General features: G+C 37.6%; 1 protein-coding gene across 3 annotated transcripts in view; it reads left to right on the top strand.

Annotated features, from left to right (window-relative positions):
* dpp10 (dipeptidyl peptidase like 10) overlaps window positions 1-20,374 on the top strand; it is a 798,815-nt gene that overhangs the window by 696,748 nt on the left and 81,693 nt on the right. For all 3 annotated transcript variants that reach the window (XM_008109652.3, XM_003214894.4, XM_008109657.3), the window contains exons 6-7: window positions 3,029-3,081; window positions 3,163-3,244. In XM_008109652.3, the coding sequence (XP_008107859.1) occupies window positions 3,029-3,081; window positions 3,163-3,244 (135 nt within the window). The remainder of the gene's footprint in view (window positions 1-3,028; window positions 3,082-3,162; window positions 3,245-20,374) is intronic.

Genomic DNA, 20,374 nt, shown 5'->3' with positions numbered 1-20,374 from the left:
AAAACCTTTGTGTGTCTTTCTGCACAAAAAGTCCACAGGTACGCTTCAGGCTGTTCAAATACAAAGGATACTTTTATTATTTTCATGATATGTTTTCACCTTGAAGTTGCACAAGGCAAATGTCTTTTCCCTTTAGCCAAATGCCTGGGATACTGCTGATGCTACTAAAATCTGTTGGACAGTTTTCTTTACAAAAGATGTGTGAATTCTTTCAAGACCACCTTGTATTAACTTTGAAAACTTGAAAAATCTCCCTATCTCTCAAATGGAAATTTATGGAATGTTTCTCTGAGTCAATCCAAAATCTCAACAGTGTATCCCACATCTCAAATTCCTGCAGTTCCCCAAAGCCTTATTTTCTGTACCTCAGTCACAAAACACACTGCCATTCGTTCTTCTTCCACACAACCATAAAAGGTTGGTGGATTGATTGGGTTTTCCCCATAGAAAGGTGGGATGTTTCAGAGAAAAATATCTGGAGAGCATGTATTAATTTTGCTGGTCAATTCAAACAAGCCAAGCAAAATTCAAACATTCCCCTTGGTTAAATTAAGTTTCTGAGTAATTAAGAAGTGCTGTATGGCACTCTACGTTTTTTTTTTCTCAGTGGTTTTCAAAAAAGTAGAAAGCTACTTGGTATGATAGAATATGTTCTTAATTGAGCCCTCTCAGCTTTTATGTTTTGGAAAATGCGGCGCGCCTTATAATTTTTTTTCATCATATTTTGCAAAGCTAACAGGTTCTGTTCAGTAACAATTTATTATTGTAGCAACCCCAGCAGAAAGAGTATTCTGAAAAACACATAATAAAGGGCTTTTAAAAAGGGGGAACATGATCATATTCCATCAGATAGGTCTCATTGTGAATGGTTTATTATTAATATTTTTATTGCCGAGTCTTTTCATAAATAATAGATGGTGATTTTGAGTCATTTGGCCACAACATTTATCTTGGGAATGCTTTTTCTTATAATTTATTTATCATTATACTGTAAATTTTCTGCAGTTATTCCAGACAAATAATGTGGAATATTGTTACAACAGTAGTAGCACTGGAAAGCTTCCCTTTTACCTTGTGGTGCTCAGAGACAGGAAATGTAAAGGAGTTAGAGAAATAGGACTTAGATAGAAAAGAGAAAGCAAGAGCCCTGAGCTATGAAGTCAATGAAGAAAGGATGACAGATGTGTCTAGCGGAAAGGGAACTTACAAAAAAGCAAGCAGTCAGCATGATCTTTAATTTCCCCCTTCAGGTCAAGTTATACCAAGTGTTGAACAGAAAAGGCATAATACTGGATAGAGTGGATGATAAGGTTAAACCAAGATGTTAGAACACAGAGAGGGAATAGTAGAACTTCAGAGCTCTGGTGTCAAAGAGGGTACACGCTGTAGTGAAGAGAAGCTGAAGTAGGCAAGGAGTGGATATGATGGTTTGGTATGTAGAAAAAGATTTTAAATACACACATACCAAGCACATGGACACTGACTTCCAGCATCTCTCTTTTCAAGACAATTCCCTTTTCTAATTTAGCCCTAGATTGAAAATGTTTCTGCTGAATGCCAAGTCAGTATATTAATTTAAGGCAAGTTCTATTCAGAATTTGATTCTAGATGAAAATTCAGACATGGCCTGTAATACAGAAACTTGGCTGGATGAGATTGGGGGGAGGGGGGGAGGCTGAAATCTTTCCGAGCTCTGCCCACCAGGTGTTTTTGTACAGCAGCAGGTGAGATTTATGGGGAATGGAGGCAGAGTTGCAGTGGTCTAATTGACCAGGTGCCCTATCCCACAGGGTTTGAACATGTGTAGCCAAAGATAGGTACCATCTAGCCCTCTACTCAACAGTATCCCTTCCTGGCCTGGTCACAGTAGCCTCACAGTTGGTGTTGCAGTCTCCACAGCTAGTAGTGCTGAGATTGCTTTGTCAAAAATCACTCAGGACTTCATAGCAACCATGGGTCTGTGCCAAGTGGTATCTCCTCCAGCACATGCTGCTGAACACAGTCTGGGCCTTGATTTCTTTGCAGGGTGGAATGATGGTGATTCCAGTGTGGAGAAAATCTCCACAGTTCCATTGTCATGGACCAATCATTACCTGGTCAGGTTTAGACTCACCGGGATAAAACTTCCACAGCCATAGGATATTAATTCAGATGATCCACCCAGGAAACTGATGGATCCAAATGGATTCCTAATGGCGCTTGTGGATTTCCCTGTCACCTCAGCAGGTGCCTCTGTCAATATTTGTTCATCACATGCAGCATTTCAGTCAATCAGATTTTTCTTTGAAGAATTCTGTAATGATTATTAAATGTAACAAATAAGGTCTGAAGTGTAAGTATGTATGTGTGGCAGGTTAGCAATGGGCTTCACAGATATTTGTTTTGGGTCAAGAGTCCAAGAATTTATTTTTGTGTACAATTATTGGGTTTTTTGTGTGTTTTTGCAGGCATGATTCATAGTTATTATAAAACAAGTGTTATTTTAGCAAAGAAAAATTACAGATTGTTGGTATTAAAAATATACACTCAATTGTTAAGAAAAAAAAACCCAAAGGAATAATTTCAACTATCTCTTATTTTGTAGTCACAACCAAAATCTGTAGTCTGTTTCCAGGAACATTGAAGACTCACTTGACTTTTGATATACCTCACTTGACTTTTCATTATTTAATTACTGCATCCTTTATTATTATGTAGAGTTGGATGCATGAACTGACTCCCTTGGAAAGCATTATGATCAAGCAGATGCATGGAAAATTTACCTGTGATATTTTACCAATGGTATTTATTCAAGGATGCAAGTTACCATTTTAGTATTATTTTTCAAGTTAATAGTAAAATACATTTTTAACTGTTGCAGGGAGAACTAAGTACAAAAGATACCAAACATTAGCCACAAAAAGGGAATAAACTATGTACTTTGCTCAGCCTAATCTGGACGATGTAATATATAGCAAACCCAATAACAATTGTCCCTGATATATGTGTGTGTGATGTTCATATCTCCTTTTTTCTTCTTGTCTTACAGGTTTTTCATTATTCTTATACAGCTTCATATGTGATATATAACATGCATACAAGGTAAGATAATGTTATATAGAAACTGTTCTTTACTGTGTAATGTTGCAAGTTGATCAAGTAAAATGTTTGCCTTTTTTCAAGGGAAGTTTTGGAGTTAAACCCTCCGGAAGTAGAGGACTCAGTTTTACAGTATGCAGCATGGGGTGTACAAGGTCAACAATTGGTAAGAATAGCAATATCTTTTTAATCCCTTGAACTGATTTAAAGAGTCTGCTAACGGAATAAAATGCTTTTTATGGTTTTCAAGCAAATGTGCCTTTCTCTTTTTTCCTCTGGTTAAACATTCTAATTCACTTCATATTCCTTTGCAATTAAAATAAATGTTGAAAGAAACAAATAAATAAATTTGGTCCAGTGACTCTACTCTGTTTAGAACTATCAACAGAATTGATCCTGTTATTAATAATTTTTAAAATAAATCAGCTGTAGAATAGATGTCTACTACCATTTCCACTTCAGGTGTTCCCATAATTCACACAAGATGGTAAATTTTTTTGTTCCAGCATTTATAAGCAACCTATATGTGCTCTCCCATAACACTCCTCAGCCATGTGCTGGATCTGGCAATAAGTTGACATAAACAAGTTCCCTTCATCAGTGCTATTCGCCTTCAGAGCCAGATCTAAGAAAATTCATATTCACCGACTATGTGAATACTCTGAGTGATCAGTAACAAAGTAACAAAGCAAAAAGGCATTAGAAGAAAGAGAAAAAGTAACAAAGCAAAAAGGCATTAGAAGAAAGAGAAAAAGGAAGAATAACTCAAATGAAAAACGAGATTTTGGCCTAATATTTTTGTCATAGTTTTGTTAAGAAAATCCACAAATATTCCCAACCTTGATTAAGGGGCATCCTTAAATGATAAAGACATTCCATTTTCTTAAAAAGTGTCAACTACTGTGAATTTTTCCATCCTAATAAAAATATAAAGTCGACACGTCTTCCATAAACAGCAGCAATATCAAAAATGTTTTAGATGGAGAAATATTTTTGCACAAAATTGTATTTTATTTTTCATGTAGAAGTTTGTGAAATTTTATTTCTTGAAAAATAAAAAATAAAAATCATGGAAACTATCTTATTTAGGGAGATAATGGCTGAAACATTCAGAATCACGGAGATGCATTGATGATGGAGGAAAAGGAATCGTCATAAAATTATCAAAAAAATTACAAGTGTAAAAGGAGGTCAGGTTCCTCATTCAGGATTCTAAAGGGATCCACCCCACGTCCTCCTTTAATAGGATCCTCTCATCAATAGTGTTCATCTGCTCAATAACCCAAAAATCTTCTGAAAAATGTTATTTCAAAAAATGACTCACCAAGGGGGTGTTTATTTTATTAATTCCTTAAATTACAATTATGTTCTCTATGGCCTAGTTGTTTTACCCCATATAAATGTGTAGGTGCTTGTTGAGAAATAAATAACAAAGCTACAGTTGCAAGTAACAAAGTGGTGTCAAAATGTGTCTGCTTGTTAACCGCCCTGAGTCCCCCCCCCCCAGGAGAGAGGATGGATTATATTATTATTATTATTATTATTATTATTATTATTATTATTATTATCATCATCATCATCATCATCATCATTATCATTATTAGATACACAACATGATGAGTACACAGCGACCAAGATCACTATGCTGGCTTTTGTATTGCATCACATGTCGGACACTTCCCAAGTGTCTAGGACTATGTGATGTATCAGCGAACAATGTGTTCAGATCCGAGTAGGGTGGGCCTTTTGCAGCTGACAGATGGTAATTATGTCAGCGGCAATTGTTTTCAAGTGCTGGCCAAACTATTAATGTAGTCTATGACTTCACCCATCTTGGAAATGTATGTTCAGTACGCACAACATTCAAGGGATGATGAACTGTGGGTATGGTTACACTCCTCAGAAAATGCTGTGATGTGTGTTATTGCTTCTTGAAAGTATTCCTCACTCAAGTATCCATGGCGTTTCTGGTTCCTTTGAATGAATATTGTATATATTGAACTTTTTTCATGAAACAGAGTTGGTGACATTAGCACATGTGAACCTACGATTGAGATGGCTGGACTGTGGTCTATATAATTTATTTAGCAGTTCTGAATTTGGGATGCCTTGCACAGATTTTGAGAGATTACTTTTCATGGATATGCTCTGGAATTATAGTGGTCATAGTGTGGAGGAGAGAGTCAGATAGGATGAGGTTTTGGAGCAGACAAAGGCAAGGGGGAGACTGAATTCTAAGGAGTGAGCAAGAAGAGACTCAGAGAGAAGATGGCATTAGATAGTTAAGTAATTGTTAGCAGTGTATGCAAATGTATAGGTGAAGCACAAGTGTTTTTAGATTGAAGTATAATTACTGAAAAAATAGCCATATATCATTTTAAATTTCTTGTTCATCATAGTCATACTTGCTTCCTGGATACTACAACTCTACAAGTAGAGATAATTCTAAAAGAAAAGAATTATATACATAGACAACAGAAAAGGTGAATTTGGATAGAAAACATAGTGACAGTAGTGGTCTCAAAAATATTGGGACAAGTGGTAGTTTATTGTGGAATTACTACAGTGGAATTGTTAAAACCTCCTTGGCTATGATCTTTGACCAATCTGTCTTTGCAACTGCTTGCACAAGTGGTGCTCCCACATTTCAGATATAATACCTCTGATATCCATACATATGAATGAGTAATATTAAGACTATAGCAATTGAAAACAGTTCTCAATATGTTTCATACACATCAGCCAGTACAAAGATGAATGGAAGGATTTAAGTACTGTAATATAATAACTTCAGTCTTATACCTCAGCTGCAGGTTCAGTAAACACACATTTATTAAAAACTGAGCATGCATGTAGCAAAGCATGCATGTAGATTCTGCAGTTGGAGATTCTACTGAGAGCCTCTATAATCAAGTAATTGGTAGGGATATACTGTTCTTGTGTCATAAATCAAGATGCCATGAATAGAAAAATGCCTCTGGTTAGAAAGCATCACATTAAACAAATAGGGACAGGAGGTAATACTGCAGTGAGAAGTAATTGCATCCAAATGGAACATGACTGGTAATTTTAAATAATTAAGTATGCTAATTTATCAATACATCAGTGTGCAATGAAAAAATTAAATATAAGAAATATGAGGACAATACACAAAGCACAGTACTGAAACATGTGCTCTTAACATAAAAGCTGGAAAAAGGAAGAGCAGACATAAATGCCCCATTGTTTATACTGGAGGTGGCTTATAGAAAAATTATTAATGGATTACTTTCTTTGTCAAAGACTAGAAGGCAGCATTCTTAGAATATTCTTATTGAATGACTGGCTAACGTTTCATGAGCTTGAGTATCCCCATACAACCTGAAATAGCAGTGGCATGTTTTAGTTTTAGAACACTAGAAACAAGGACTAGTGTTGGTATATCTCCTTTTAAGGCTTCCCTGACTGATCTGTTATTTTTGTGTGCTAAGAGGAAATGTAAGAATAACATCTCAGCATTCTGCTCTTCACTGTTACCCTTTCCAGAAATGATTTCAATTCCATTGAGATGTCTTGATTCCATTGCAAATTCTGACTTTCTCAAAGTGCATTTGAATTCTCTTAACATTTTGACTTCTGTTAGGCACTGTGTATGATTTCTTAGCCCTTACTTTTGCAAATAGAATGAATTATACTTTGAGTTAGTTTTTACTCATGTGTAATTATGGGCAAGTTTTTAAAGAGTTTGTCTGCACTGAAATAAATTTTGAAACTTCCTATAGCATGGAAGTCAATTATGGCCCTCCAGGAACTGCAGCTCCTGTAATATTCACTGTTGGATATGCTGAATGGCCACAGTAGATAGAAAAGTAAAGGGTAGGTTGGTGTGAACCTCGAGCTCAAAAAAGTGGCAATATATTGTGTGCTTTATGCAATTTATTGCACCGAATCCATTATGTCTCCTATTCCTTAAGCAGTTCTGAAGGGAGCTTGAGTTATGCCTCCAAAATGAATTAATAGAAGGAATGAATGATTAATATGACTTACACCTGTCTCTGCGTTCCAAATTCATGGTTTAATCAGCACAGCAAAAGAGAGTGTTCTAATGTTGGGAATATTGTATTTTGTGAAAGAGAATAAGGTTCCTCTTAATACCTAATGTCATTAGTAAAATACAAGATAACATAATTAGAAGTTACTATCATGAACAAGATCATTTTGTTACAATAGTAATAAGTGTATTCAGCTTTGTTCCTTTTTTGATTCCTAAATCATAAATGATATGAAAACATCTGTATCATCTAGTATGAAGTGACATAGGTTCTATAACACAGAGTATATGAAGTATCTACAAAGTTGTGAGCATAAGGCTGCAGAGGCAAAGTTTGTCTCTTCACAAACACAGCTTAGCAAAGACTGCCAAACACAGGAGCCTCCACTCATTAAATACATACAGCTGGAGTAAAAGGCATTTTGGTTTAAAGAGACATTATGCCACACTCATACTTATCCATGGATAAGTGAAATGTTCTGAAATTCAGTGGGCTAAGAATGCTAAATGTGTTCCACCATTACAGTGAGTTTCACCCCACTCCAAACGATGCCCCCAGTAAAAACAAACTAATTTAGAATAACCTGGAATATTCTGAATTAATTAAATACCTCATTACATCTGGGCTTTCCTGAAAAGCCTGGGTCTAATGCAGTATTGGGCCTGTAGGGACTCATTCCTGGGTTGTTCAGGACCAACCAGAATTACCTGGGGTGAATCCCCATTTGCCATCCCAAACATTTTGGGCTACAGGACCCCAAATGTCCGGGATAGTGACCAAGTTGCCATTAAGATAGTCCTTGCATCCTCCAGGTGCATAGAAATGATTTGCCAGAAACCTGGGGGCGGGGGGGGGGGGGGACAAACAATATTTTTGAATCAATTTTGGACTTCGAAAATCAAATTTTAAAAAGGATGGAGAACTGCTAATTTTAAAATTCCATATTCAAGACCCTTCTTCATATCAACTTCACGAGCATTTACAGATGCGCCATACTGAGTTGGCCACAGTAATATTTTTCACTGCAGAGTGATTGTCTTTCTCACTTTGACTTCTGAAGTTTTGGCCAACCTAGGAAATGCTGTTCTTTCCAGCTTTTCAGGAGGTAAAAGAGTAAAACTTTGCACAAAGACTTCAAGGGCATTACTATCACTGCTGTTAACTAATAAATAGGCAGATGGATTCTTGTGGAGAAGCAGTTAGTGGTCTTGCTCTTTTCAACAATAAATTGCCTGCCATATGAGAAGTGCTTGTATCATCTTTAAAAAGGTGGTCACCAACTCTCCCTCACCAAGACCACAATCTACTATTGACTCCACTCATTGGTAATTGGTTTGTGTCTGGCTACTACAGGGATATAACCAGATAAAACCAGATGCTTCTCTGAGCTCTCCAGGCATGGGATGAGGGTAGGATTCGTTGGCTCTGGGGTTATTAAATGCCTGGGGTAAATCAAGGTGGTATTAGATGGCTCAGCATAGCTATGCTGGATTGCACTGAGTATTGTTTTTGGGGATGGTTTTCTCTCTTATTCCGTATTGTTTCAGTTACCTTCAGATTTCATTTAGCATAGTTGTAAACCACTCTGAGTCCCCTTGGGAAGATGGGGCAAGGTATAAATAAAGTTTTATTTATTTATTTTATTTGCAAATTCTACAAACAAGCTGTTTACAGAAGCTAGTCCATGTTCATTAACTGCATATTGTTGTACACGTAGAGTGTACATTATGTATTATGCTGCGATAGTATTCTAGGTAGGTAATCTGTGTGTTGAAGGATAATTCCTATTAATTAGACAGCATACACCATATTTTCAAAAATATATTTAGCATACTATGAGATACATATGTGTTTTGGAAGAGATTGGGTTACATGTTTATATAATCATAATTAGTATTTAGCACCCTTGAAAGAACTAGCAAACTCTTTTGGTGAAAAATGTTATCTGCAATTTAAAAAGGGAAATTTGTCAAAGTTCAGGAACCAAGTGAGAGCATAATTAATGGCAATGAAGCCTCTCTATAAACACATATATTAAAGGTGCAATTTTTGTGCAATTTCAAAGCCTTTTACTAAGTTGCTAGATGAAACAGCTCCAAATCACAAACAGAACTATCAAAACGTTTTCTGTATTCTTCTTTTGAATTCTCTTAATGAGACAACTAGTAATAACACTGACAGCAAGATAAAATGCTTCTTGAATATATAATAAAAATCATGTGTGGATAACTGAGTTGTAATTACGAATAACCCTCAGGATTTTTTTATAAAAGGTATGTTAGTAAAAGTGTTTGCAGCTATGTTAATTGCATTTCAATACTCTTGTCTTTATACGTGTCTTGTCAGGTCATCTATGGGATTATTTGTAGAATACATGGTTAGATGAGGCAATCTCCCTTAAGGAGTTCTTGAGGGTGCTTCCACATTGATGCTATAATCCATTTTTGAAGAAACTGGCTTAACTGCGGGGGTGATTAGATTGTCATGCTCGGAACCAGTTTGAGGCCAGGAAGGTGATTACTTTAACCATGGAACCTGGCCTCAAACTGTTTTGCAGATTTATTTTTCCATTTCCTGCAGAGATCCGCATCAGTGCACCAGAGATCAATGGAAAAGGAAAAGTGACAGGTAAGAGCATAGGTAATCAATTACACCTCTAAGGGGAATCAGTTAGCCCCTTCCTGCTCAGCCATGGTCTTGGGTTGTTGTTCAGTAGCCCCAGTTCTGGGATTTGTAATGCCCTTCATCAGGGGCAGGTGTCTACAAGGCACTTTGCATTTTCCAAAAGCAATTTAATCCTTGATCGGGGATACACTGGCATCTGCTACGATACATTTTTTGGTTGAACTTGAACTTTTCTGAGACTTCAAAAATGCATTATATACCCTTAGATGTGTGCTGCAGTGCACATTGCCAGTGTATTTTTTGTGTCCACCACGAACTCGAAGTAGCTTCAGACTTCATTTTATGGTCAGTGCAGAAGGGCCCCCAACTATTCTTTACAGATGTGTCAAAGCTAATCTGGCATGAATTCATCATTTACTTACTTGATTACCCGAGTTTAAATTTTATATACTTTCTTTATATTTACAAGAGTATAATATGAAGTTTGCAATTAACACTGCATTGTAGCTAAGAGCAAAGCTTATACTATTTCCAGTACATGTTATTTTGGAGCATAAAATCTATAGAGCTACTAAACTTACTTTAAAAAACTTTAAAACTTGCTTTCATAATGGGCATTTTAGCATTCTTCCATTTTCTGTTTTGATTTTTGCATCAATTCTAGCCCATATCCTGTGCCACCAAATTTTATACCAATTTAATATATTCAGATAATTTCCTACTTTTCAAATCGTGTCCTCAGTTTATTAAGCTTTATTTCATAAAGCAAAGAGCATGACAACTTGCAAAGTACTTTGAGTCCGTCCCCCCCTTAATTTATTCCATCCCAAGCACATTTGATCACAATTTCAAAGACATTCAGGTTCTTGGCATGACTAGAAAACTCAGACTTTCTAATCCCAGATGAGAATGGGTTGCCTCTCCGCAATGAAAGGAAAATCACATTGCAGATGCCCAACGGTATTTTGCTTCTCATTTATTCCCCCATCAAAATTAAATATTCATGCTGCAACTCAGCACAAGGTCTGAGCCTTAGATATTTTCTCTCTCCTCTTAATGCTAGGCCCTGGGTCATCCAATGAAGCTGCATAGCGCACATTTAAAGATAAAGGGAAGTACGTCAGATATCACATAAACAAACTGGAATTTTACATCACAAGATACAGTGATGTAGATGAAGCTATCAGTGGTCAATATTTTTCCCAGTATCAGTGTAGCTGTCAATATTATCTGCTGAGGAACATAGATGGTTTTCACTCATTCCCTGGTTTTGCACGTCCATAGACAACTGGCTGACCATGGTGTGAACTGAATCCTTCACTAGATGAGATTTGTATCTGCTAAGAAAGGTATCTACTGTAAATGGACAGTGGTGGGATTGTGAAAAGCTACAAAATTTCTACAAAATGATTAAGGATGAGTAGGAAGAATTATTAAAGAGAAAAACTGAAATAAACAAAAACAATTCTTTACCCAACAAATTGAAGGGTAATGAGAGGAATAAAGACCAGACTTAAAATCCAAAATATATGATAGCTGCCACCCAAGCAACAGTTGCCTTAAGATGGAAAGATGAAGGGAAATAGGAATTTAAAAAATGGCTTGAATATTTATCAGAGTATATGCTCCAAGCCTATATATCTGAAAAGATATGAATGGTCATCCAAAGGAGAACTTGAAGTTAAAGTGGAAAGAGATTATAGTCAGAGTGAAAGGGAAAGGAAAACATAAGGATCTTAACCCAAAAAATCTTCATGACTGAACACATAATATAAACCAATGAGAAGAGTTACATCTGTTCCTGGATGGAGGGGGGTAAAGAAAGAGGGAGGGGGAGATGGATAGGTATAAGTAATAGATATATTGAACTGTAAAAGATAAAATGTAATCAACTGAATGGGTTATATGAGGTAAATAATAATACTTGGTTGTGTATATACAATTGTGACAAATTACTTAGTAAAAAGGTTTAAAGGTTTTCCCCTGACGTTAAGTCCAGTCATGTCTGACTCTGGGGGTTGGTGCTCATCTCCATTTCTAAGCCGAAGAGCCGGCGTTGTCCATAGACACCTCCAAGGTCATGTGGCTGGCATGACTGCATGGAGCGCCGTTACCTTCCCGTCAGAGCGGTACCTATTAATCTACTCACATTGGCATTTTTCCGAACTGCTAGGTTGGCAGGAGCTGGAGCTCACAGCGGCCACTCACGCCGCTCCCGGGGATTGAACCTGGGACCTTTCGGTCTCCAGCTCAGTGCTTTAACGCACTTCGCCACCGGGGCTCCACAAATTACTTACATCTAACCAATAATAAAAAAAATCAATTATTAATTTTAAAAATCAATTAATAATAATAATACTTTATATATATATATATATATATATATATATATATATATATATATATATGTACACCTCCCTATTTTCTCAGGGGACTCAGAGTGGTTTCCAGGATATCAGGAAACATACAGTCAGTTAAAATATACAGCAGTTAAAACATTTTAAACATAAAAGTGCATAAAACAGATAATCATACCAACACATAACCGAACATTTAAAACCAAATAGCAGGACTCAATAAATCTGCATACAATGGCCAGGATTTAGCGTTTTAGTGGCCAACTATAAAGTGCTAATTGTGCCAGGTATTTCAATACATAGTGGGCAAGAGTGGATAAAGAGCTAAGCGAGGGCATAGCTGGCGGGTGTAAGGACATTTCAGAAGGTCAGAAAACAAAACCCCACTTTTACAAATAATGGTCTTTGAGAATCAAGGTTGGCCTCCCAAATAAAGTAGGCCCATTGGATCTATCCCTGAATCCTTTTGCCTTCCCAAATAAAGTAGATCAAATGGATCACTGATCACTGAATGGCATATCACTATGTATATAAATTCCACTGATTATATAAGTCTAGTCTAGTATGGACTACCAAAAGGATTCAGATCAATGATTTATCATTGGAGAGGTTAAACTAAATTTAATCGTCATTGAATTATCTTTGTCTATATTGCAGACTAATTCAAAGGATTGTGTGGACATTAGCAGAGTTACTACTTATTTACATAGAGAAAGGATTGTGCCAGCTAGCACTCTAGCTCCAACATAAACATGATCCATATTGCATAATCATTCCTGCAGAAATCGCATTAAGCACATCTGCAACACTATTTGCCTCTTTCAACCATTTGGTGCTTCAGATGTTTTGAACTTCAGCTTCTAAAACATCCTGTCAGCCTGACCAATGGTCAGAGATTAAAGTCCAGACATCTGGATCACCAAATTTGGGAACTATTTATCTGTAGGATGATGTTTTTGTGTGCATAGCCATTTAAATGGAAGCTTCTTTTTCACAGATCAGGGCTTCCTCTGTATAGAGGTTCATGCTGACCTGAGAAGTCAGCAGGCAATAGCTATGCCATCTACCAAATGGGTAAAGGACTTGGTACAAACCTATATCTTCTCATTCAAGTAAACAAGCATATTCCTTTGGTAACACCTTCATGGTGCTCATGTGTCACTCTGCATTTAGTAGAGTTGAGGGAAATAAATAGAATGTATTTGCTCACATTAATACTTCATTACCTTTGGCTTTTCCATTTCTCTTTTCAGTGTCAAAATTCAGTATGGGGTTTATCTTATTCATATTACTGTTATCAATGTGCAGTAATGTTTGCTTAGCATTATTCTGTTAAAATTGTGCTGGATGTAAGACATACCAGACGTAATACTTCAACTGTAATCATTGACACAACATGTTCCACTGTATGTAATTGAACTTATTTTCCCACCTATTTATTTATTTATTTTATTTATTTACAGTATTTATATTCCGCCCTTCTCACCCCGAAGGGGACTCAGGGCGGATCACATTACACATATAAGGCAAACATTCAATGCCTTAACATAGAACAAAGACAAGACAAACACGGGGCTCCGAGCTGGCCTCGAACTCATGACCTCCTGGTCAGAGTGATTCATTGCAGCTGGCTGCAGCTGGTTGCTCAACAGCCTGCGCCACAGCCCGGCCCTTATGCATACTATTTCAGCCTTAATGTAACAGAAGGAGTTTGGACTTCTTGGTTTGGGAGTCATGATAAGCCAGTGTTCCAAGAAAACTCCAGCTACTGCAACGTGTTGGTGCATGCTGCCTTTTGCTTGCTTCCTTTTGGCTCCTTCTGCAAGTAGAAATGGCTAAACAAATCAGATAATGTAGATTTTCTGCTTTGATAACCTGGATTATTTGGCAGTGTAGAAGGGGCCTGAGTGTCATCATTGTATTGATGGTAGCTTACTCCAAAACCCTTTTGAGTGCTCCCAATAGCATCATATAGATGTTAAATCACACTGACAGCAAAATATTATACTATGGGGCACATAGTTTAAATAATTGTTCACAGCCTCCTCTACAGCTTTTCAAGTGTCATGCTTAGAAAATCGGTTGAATTGCGGTTTACTTTTTATTCCAATGTTTACACCCCAACCATGGTGCCAGTAATTTACCCCCATGGTTAGAGGATCACAGCTTAATTGTGTCTGAATTGATGTTTTATATGTTGCATGTGTTTTATTTTATTGTATTTTATACTGTGTTCACTTTTATGTTGTTTTTAGGCACCTTGTGCCATCTGTAAGCCGCCCGGAGTCCCTTCAGGGAGATGATGGCGGGATATAAGAATAAAGTTGTTGTTGTTGTTGTTGTTGTTGTTATGGCATTCCCACAAGAAATTACAGTGTGCACAAAGACTCTTTGCTCCAGGTTTACCTTAGTTCTCATTTAATATAATCTACCTTTCCCCTCTCACCTTCTCTGATTGGAACAAAGAAAGCAACCAGCCTGTGATTGTCAGCAGTTGGATGTCTAACATGCATTATTTAGGGCTTCAATCATTTTCTAGCCAGCAACCACTGTCCCTATATTTCCTGTTCATTAGAAGGGCTTGAAATGTCATATAGTTTGATTTGAAAGAAGAACTTGAGAAATGGTGGCCCAGACAAAATACTTCTTGTGATGGATTAATTTTCACTATTTCGACAATCTTATCAATTATATGTCTAGTGTAAATATCATCTGGAGGAACAGAAGAAAGAACAAATGGATATGCAACTAGCCCATATGGGAAAACATCTTGAAAGCTCTAAATTGTCAAAGTAATTAGCTGGCAATATCACATGAAGGAGAGATGTAATAAAGGTTAGAATTTGATATAATGACACTAATAAATTAGATATTTAGTTGTTCACAAAGGAGCTGAGCATCTCAGGCTCCTTCTACGTAGTTGTATAAAATCAAGATTATCTGCTTTGAACTGGATTATATGGCAGTGTAGACTCAGATAATCCAGTTCAAAACTAATAATGTGGATTATCTGCCTTGATACTCTGGATTATATGGCAGTGTAGAAGGGCCCTAAATTTAAGCATGAAAAAGGCCCCTTCTACACTGCCCGATATCTCAGGATCTGATCCCATATAATAGCAGATTATATGGAAGTGGAAACTCATATACTCCTGTACAAATCAGTAATCTGGGATTAGATCCTGGGATATAGGGCAGTGTAGATCCAGCCATAGTTTATTTCTGAGAGAGATTCTGAGGCCCCTTCTACACTACCATATAATCCAGGTCAAAGAAGATAATCTGCATTTTATGGCAGTGTAGAAGGGGCCTGGGAAGTCAAGATTAAGACCTTGTTTTGTAATGGATACACTGATACTCATATCAAACTGATCTTCATTTCATTGTGTTTGTATCTGCCACCATATTCCCTTTAAATCAAATGAAATTGCTTCTGTTCTTTTTCTTCTGTGCTTCCTGTCTTTAAGTGAAAAAAAGGTTGTGTGATCAGGTGCAAGATTCGCTCTGCATGCCAAACACAAAGACCAAACAGACACATTGATTAAAGAAAAATGGGCCAAAGCTTTGTTTGGTTACAACTGTAGTCAAGGATTAACCCCATACATGGGTCTGGATTCAGGCATTAACCAACCCACCTGTTTATGATGAGCCCCCAAATCTGGCTTGGTGTTAGATACCCTAGTGATGGCTTGAGGCACCAGCTGAAATGATCCCAGCCATGGTCTCTCAGGCCAAGAAAATACATTGAGGGAAGTCCCATTTAACTCTAAGGCCCCTTCCACACAGCGGAATAAAATCCCAGATTATCCACATTGAACTGGATTATATGGCAGTGTGGACTCAGATAACCCATTTCAAAGCAGGCAGTGTGGATTATCTGCCTTAATATTCTGGGTTATATGGCTGTGTGGAAGGGCCCTTACTCTTCTTCTTCCTCCATTCCTTACTCATAGCACTCCCTTTGCCTTTCCTTCTTTCCTGACATGCCCTCTTTTCAGCCATGCACTCTTAGGCACACTTTGAGTTTACATTGCCAGATGGCACCTTCTAATCCTCTGCTTCATTTCCTGTCCTGAAACTAAATCAAATGAATCTTACTGATTCTTGCCAATTCTGAGTCTATGTATGGATTTCTTTGTATTGTAGCCTCTGGAAGCCCACAATCAGCTACCATGACTGCACCTATCCTGAATGAATAGCTCCAAAATCTGATATCAGACGTGCCAGCATTTCCAATGCTAAACAAAGCACGCCGATGAATTGGAATCTCGTGAGAGGGATCCTATCCCTGCATGTAAAGAATGAGCCTAGGCCACTAGTCTGGATATCTAGAAATTTCTTTAAGATCATAGAATCATAGAATAGTAGAGTTGGAAGAGACCTCATGGGCCATCCAGTCCAACCCCCTGCCAAGAAGCAGGAAATCGCATTCAAAGCACCCCCGACAGATGGCCATCCAGCCTCTGCTTAAAAGCCTCCAAGGAAGGAGCCTCCATCACAGCCCGGGGGAGAGAGTTCCACTGTCGAACAGCCCTCACAGTGAGGAAGTTCTTCCTGATGCTCAGGTGGAATCTCCTTTCCTGTAGTTTGAAGCCATTGTTCCGTGTCCTAGTCTGCAGGGCAGCAGAAAACAAGCTTGCTCCCTCCTCCCTATGACTTCCCTTCACGTATTTGTACATGGCTATCATGTCTCCTCTCAGCCTTCTCTTCTGCAGGCTAAACATGCCAAGCTCTTTAAGCCGCTCCTCATAGGGCTTGTTCTCCAGACCCTTAATCATTTTAGTCGCCCTCCTCTGGACGCTTTCCAGCTTGTCAACATCTCCCTTCAACTGTGGTGCCCAGAATTGGACGCAGTATTCCAGGTGTGGTCTGACCAAGGCAGAATAGAGGGGGAGCAGACATGCTTCCTTGAAACCTAGGTCCAGCCAATCCATTTCAATCTTCTTACCCATGTACAAGCTGTTTTCCTCTCCTCTTGCACATCCTCAGTTGTCTCCTTTTGGGGGGAAAAACCACCAGAGCACAAAAGAATGCCACTGCACCAAAGAATGTCATCACAAAGGTTGTCCTGAATATCTCATAATAAAATAGGGGGATGGGGCAAGGTTCAGTTCTCCAAAGTAAGAAGACAAAATCCATGCACTCCTCTAGGTCCTTAAAAGGGCAGTGAAATTAACTCCAGCCTCCCAGCCTACTTCTATTTATGCCTTCTATTGATGCCAGCTGGCAGAAAGGACAGTAGACAATAGCCATTGCCACTGTGCACAATGCTGAGCAAATTGCCACTGTTGAACAAACCACGAACAACTGCTGAAGAAACCACCACCACAGTCACGGTCTTCTTTGTTGTCACAACTTCTTTGGTCCATGCTATTGCTGCCACCTACTGTGATTGCCACTGCCTTCACTCACCATGGCTTCCTGGGCACAATTTCGCTTCTAGCCTTTCCTTCCACCAAAGCTCATAGTGGATTGTCTGAGTTCACTCTAGTACAGAATTGAGAGTGGAAATTACCAAGACAGTCTGCTCAGGCCTATCAGCCAATGAACATGCAGCCTACCTCTGTTCAATCATTGATTGATGACCATAATAGCATTAATAAAATTTATTTATCGTGTCAGAAGCTAATTGAGAATACAGTTATAACGTATTTTAAAAAAACCACAAAGTTAAAAACTTGGCATTATACTAATTAAAGAAGAGGATGCCATGTGGTGGCTGAGAGCAACTCCCATGCTCTGCATCCACCCCAGCAAACAACTTTGGCCACTATGGTAAATTGGGCATTGCGTATCTCAAAACAGCAACACAGTAGCGGTATCTATCTATTTTCTTTATAACCTTCCCTATTGATGGTGATTGCATTTTAAAGGCCATTTCATACTCTTCAAAGATGTTTCACCACTTGGCATTAGATATTTGACAGCATTGTATTAGACATTTCTCCAGAGCACCAATTACCATCAACTCCTACACCATTTTGCTGTTCAAAATAATTCTTATTCTTCTTAGTAATCAAGATGTCACTGTTCATCCAAATATTGCTTGCTGTATGACATTATTACTCTTTGTAGGGCAAAGCTAGGCTTATTTTTAGCAATCATTTATTCCTTAGCCATAATCCAAGTGACACATCCCATTGAATTCAACAGAACTTTTCAGTAAATGTGTCTACAGTTGTACCATAAATGAATGTTTGGCTTAGCACTCATAATTGATGCTACTGTTTGTTTTTTACATTACATCTATATACAGGAAGTCCCCAAATTACAAACATCCAATTTACAAATGACTCATAGTTAAGACAACAGGATGTGAGAGAAATCTGCCCCAAGGAATGGAAATCCACTCCTGGAAGAGTTAACGGGGAAAGGTGTCTCAACTGAAACTTTATCACCAATCCTTGTTTCCACAAAAAGTCACATTTTTCCAAATCCAATTATTGCAGGAAAAGAAAGTGATGGGAAATCTTCAGAACAGGGGCATAAAGAGCAAAACAAGCACCACAGGGGTATTAACCCTTCCCTATACTATCCAAAACACACACATATATGGCTAAGGTTCCGCTTAAAAAGTGTACCTGGTCTGACTTAAAAACAAATTCAACTTAACAAACCTACAGAACCTATCTTGTTCGCAACGTGGGGATTACTCGTATTAAGAAAACTATTCATGCATATTTGTGAAATTTCCTCTTTTACATTTCTTATTAGAACCATCACTGCAATGGTAATAAGAATTAGATATAAATACCACTCTTATCCCTATAGAATCAGAGGAGATGCCTGTGTCTCTTCGTTTAACCCATTTTGGCAGCTTATAATGGAAGTGGGAAAAATGTAGCAACACACCAAATGCCTGAATGTTTCATAATGCAGTACACAACCTGATTTTGGACTACCTTCTCCATCCTCCCTATCTGCATTTTACTGTGAAAAATAAAGGGAAAGTATGGATTATTTTATTTATATGTTGCCTTTTCCACAGAATGGGGCTGAAGGCAGTTCAGCCTTCCAAGGCGGATATATGGAAGGTACCACATATACTTGAAGATAAGCTGAGTTTTTCAGCCCATTTTATGAGCTGAAAAAGCCTCCCTCGGCTTATATTGGGGTCAAGGTCAAACCAGGCAGCAGAAGCCTGGAGGCCATTGCTTGCAATATATGATATATTTCTCTCTTCCTTTATCAGTGTGTTTCATTTTCCAAAGCCTCCCTCACTCTTATAAAAGCATTTTCCCCTGAAATATTTGTTAATCTCTGCTAGAGATATATAGGCATTTCCCCCTGCAATCCTTTGCAGTCCTTATGTACCTAAATAATTGTATCTCTCTATATACATTAATTTTATATATGAATTTCTCCTCATATGTTTGCAAGTCTTTATAGAGAGATGTCTAGATAGATAGATAGATATGAATGTAGATATATAGGGCTTGCAAATATTGCAGTGGAAATGCATACACACATATAGTGATGTCTAGATAGATATAAACAGATATATTGGGCTTGCAAATATTGCAGGAGGGAAATGCACATATATAGAGAGAGGATTTGCAAAAGTTTCAGGGGAAAATGCATATGTGAAATTAGTATATATAATTATAGATCTATATCTAGCTCTGCATTGTTTATATAGGCATTGAATGTTTGCCTGTTACTATGTTGGAAGCTGGCCTGAGTCCCCATGGGGAGATGCGGTGGGGTACAAATGAAGTTTATTATTATTATTATTATTATTATTATTATTATTATTATTATTATTATGTTATTGTTAATCCCATATTGTTTTTGTTGACCCCACTTTTCCACTTACAGAGCTCGTTTACTCTTTTTCTTTGAAATATGGTAAATATTCAAAAACATTTCACCTACTGATGCCTCAATTAATGTAATTGTATTGGTATTTGTTTTCATTTTGAAATTTACCAATAGCTGCTGCATTTCCCTCCCTCGGCTTATACTCAAGTCAATAAGTTTTCACAGTTTTTTGTGGTAAAATTAGGTGCCTCGGCTTATATTCGGGTCGGCTTATACTCGGGTATATATGGTAAATTTTAAACAAATGTAACTTGTGATGTTTGTTGAATATCCTACTGACCAACCTCAGCTTCCAGTATCGTTGGGAGCTGAAGCCAAAGCTTAAGCTGGTCTTAACTCGACAAGGGTTTTTTTATTATTGAAATTCCTTGATGTTACTTTTTTTTACAACAAACAAAACAAAATAGTAAAACAGGGTTGTTGTATGTCTTTCGGGCTGTGTGGCCATGTTCCAGAAGTATT

This window comes from Anolis carolinensis, chromosome 1 (assembly GCF_035594765.1).
Source record: "Anolis carolinensis isolate JA03-04 chromosome 1, rAnoCar3.1.pri, whole genome shotgun sequence".
NCBI lineage: Eukaryota > Metazoa > Chordata > Lepidosauria > Squamata > Dactyloidae > Anolis > Anolis carolinensis.
This window is presented reverse-complemented; position numbering and strand designations above follow the sequence as displayed.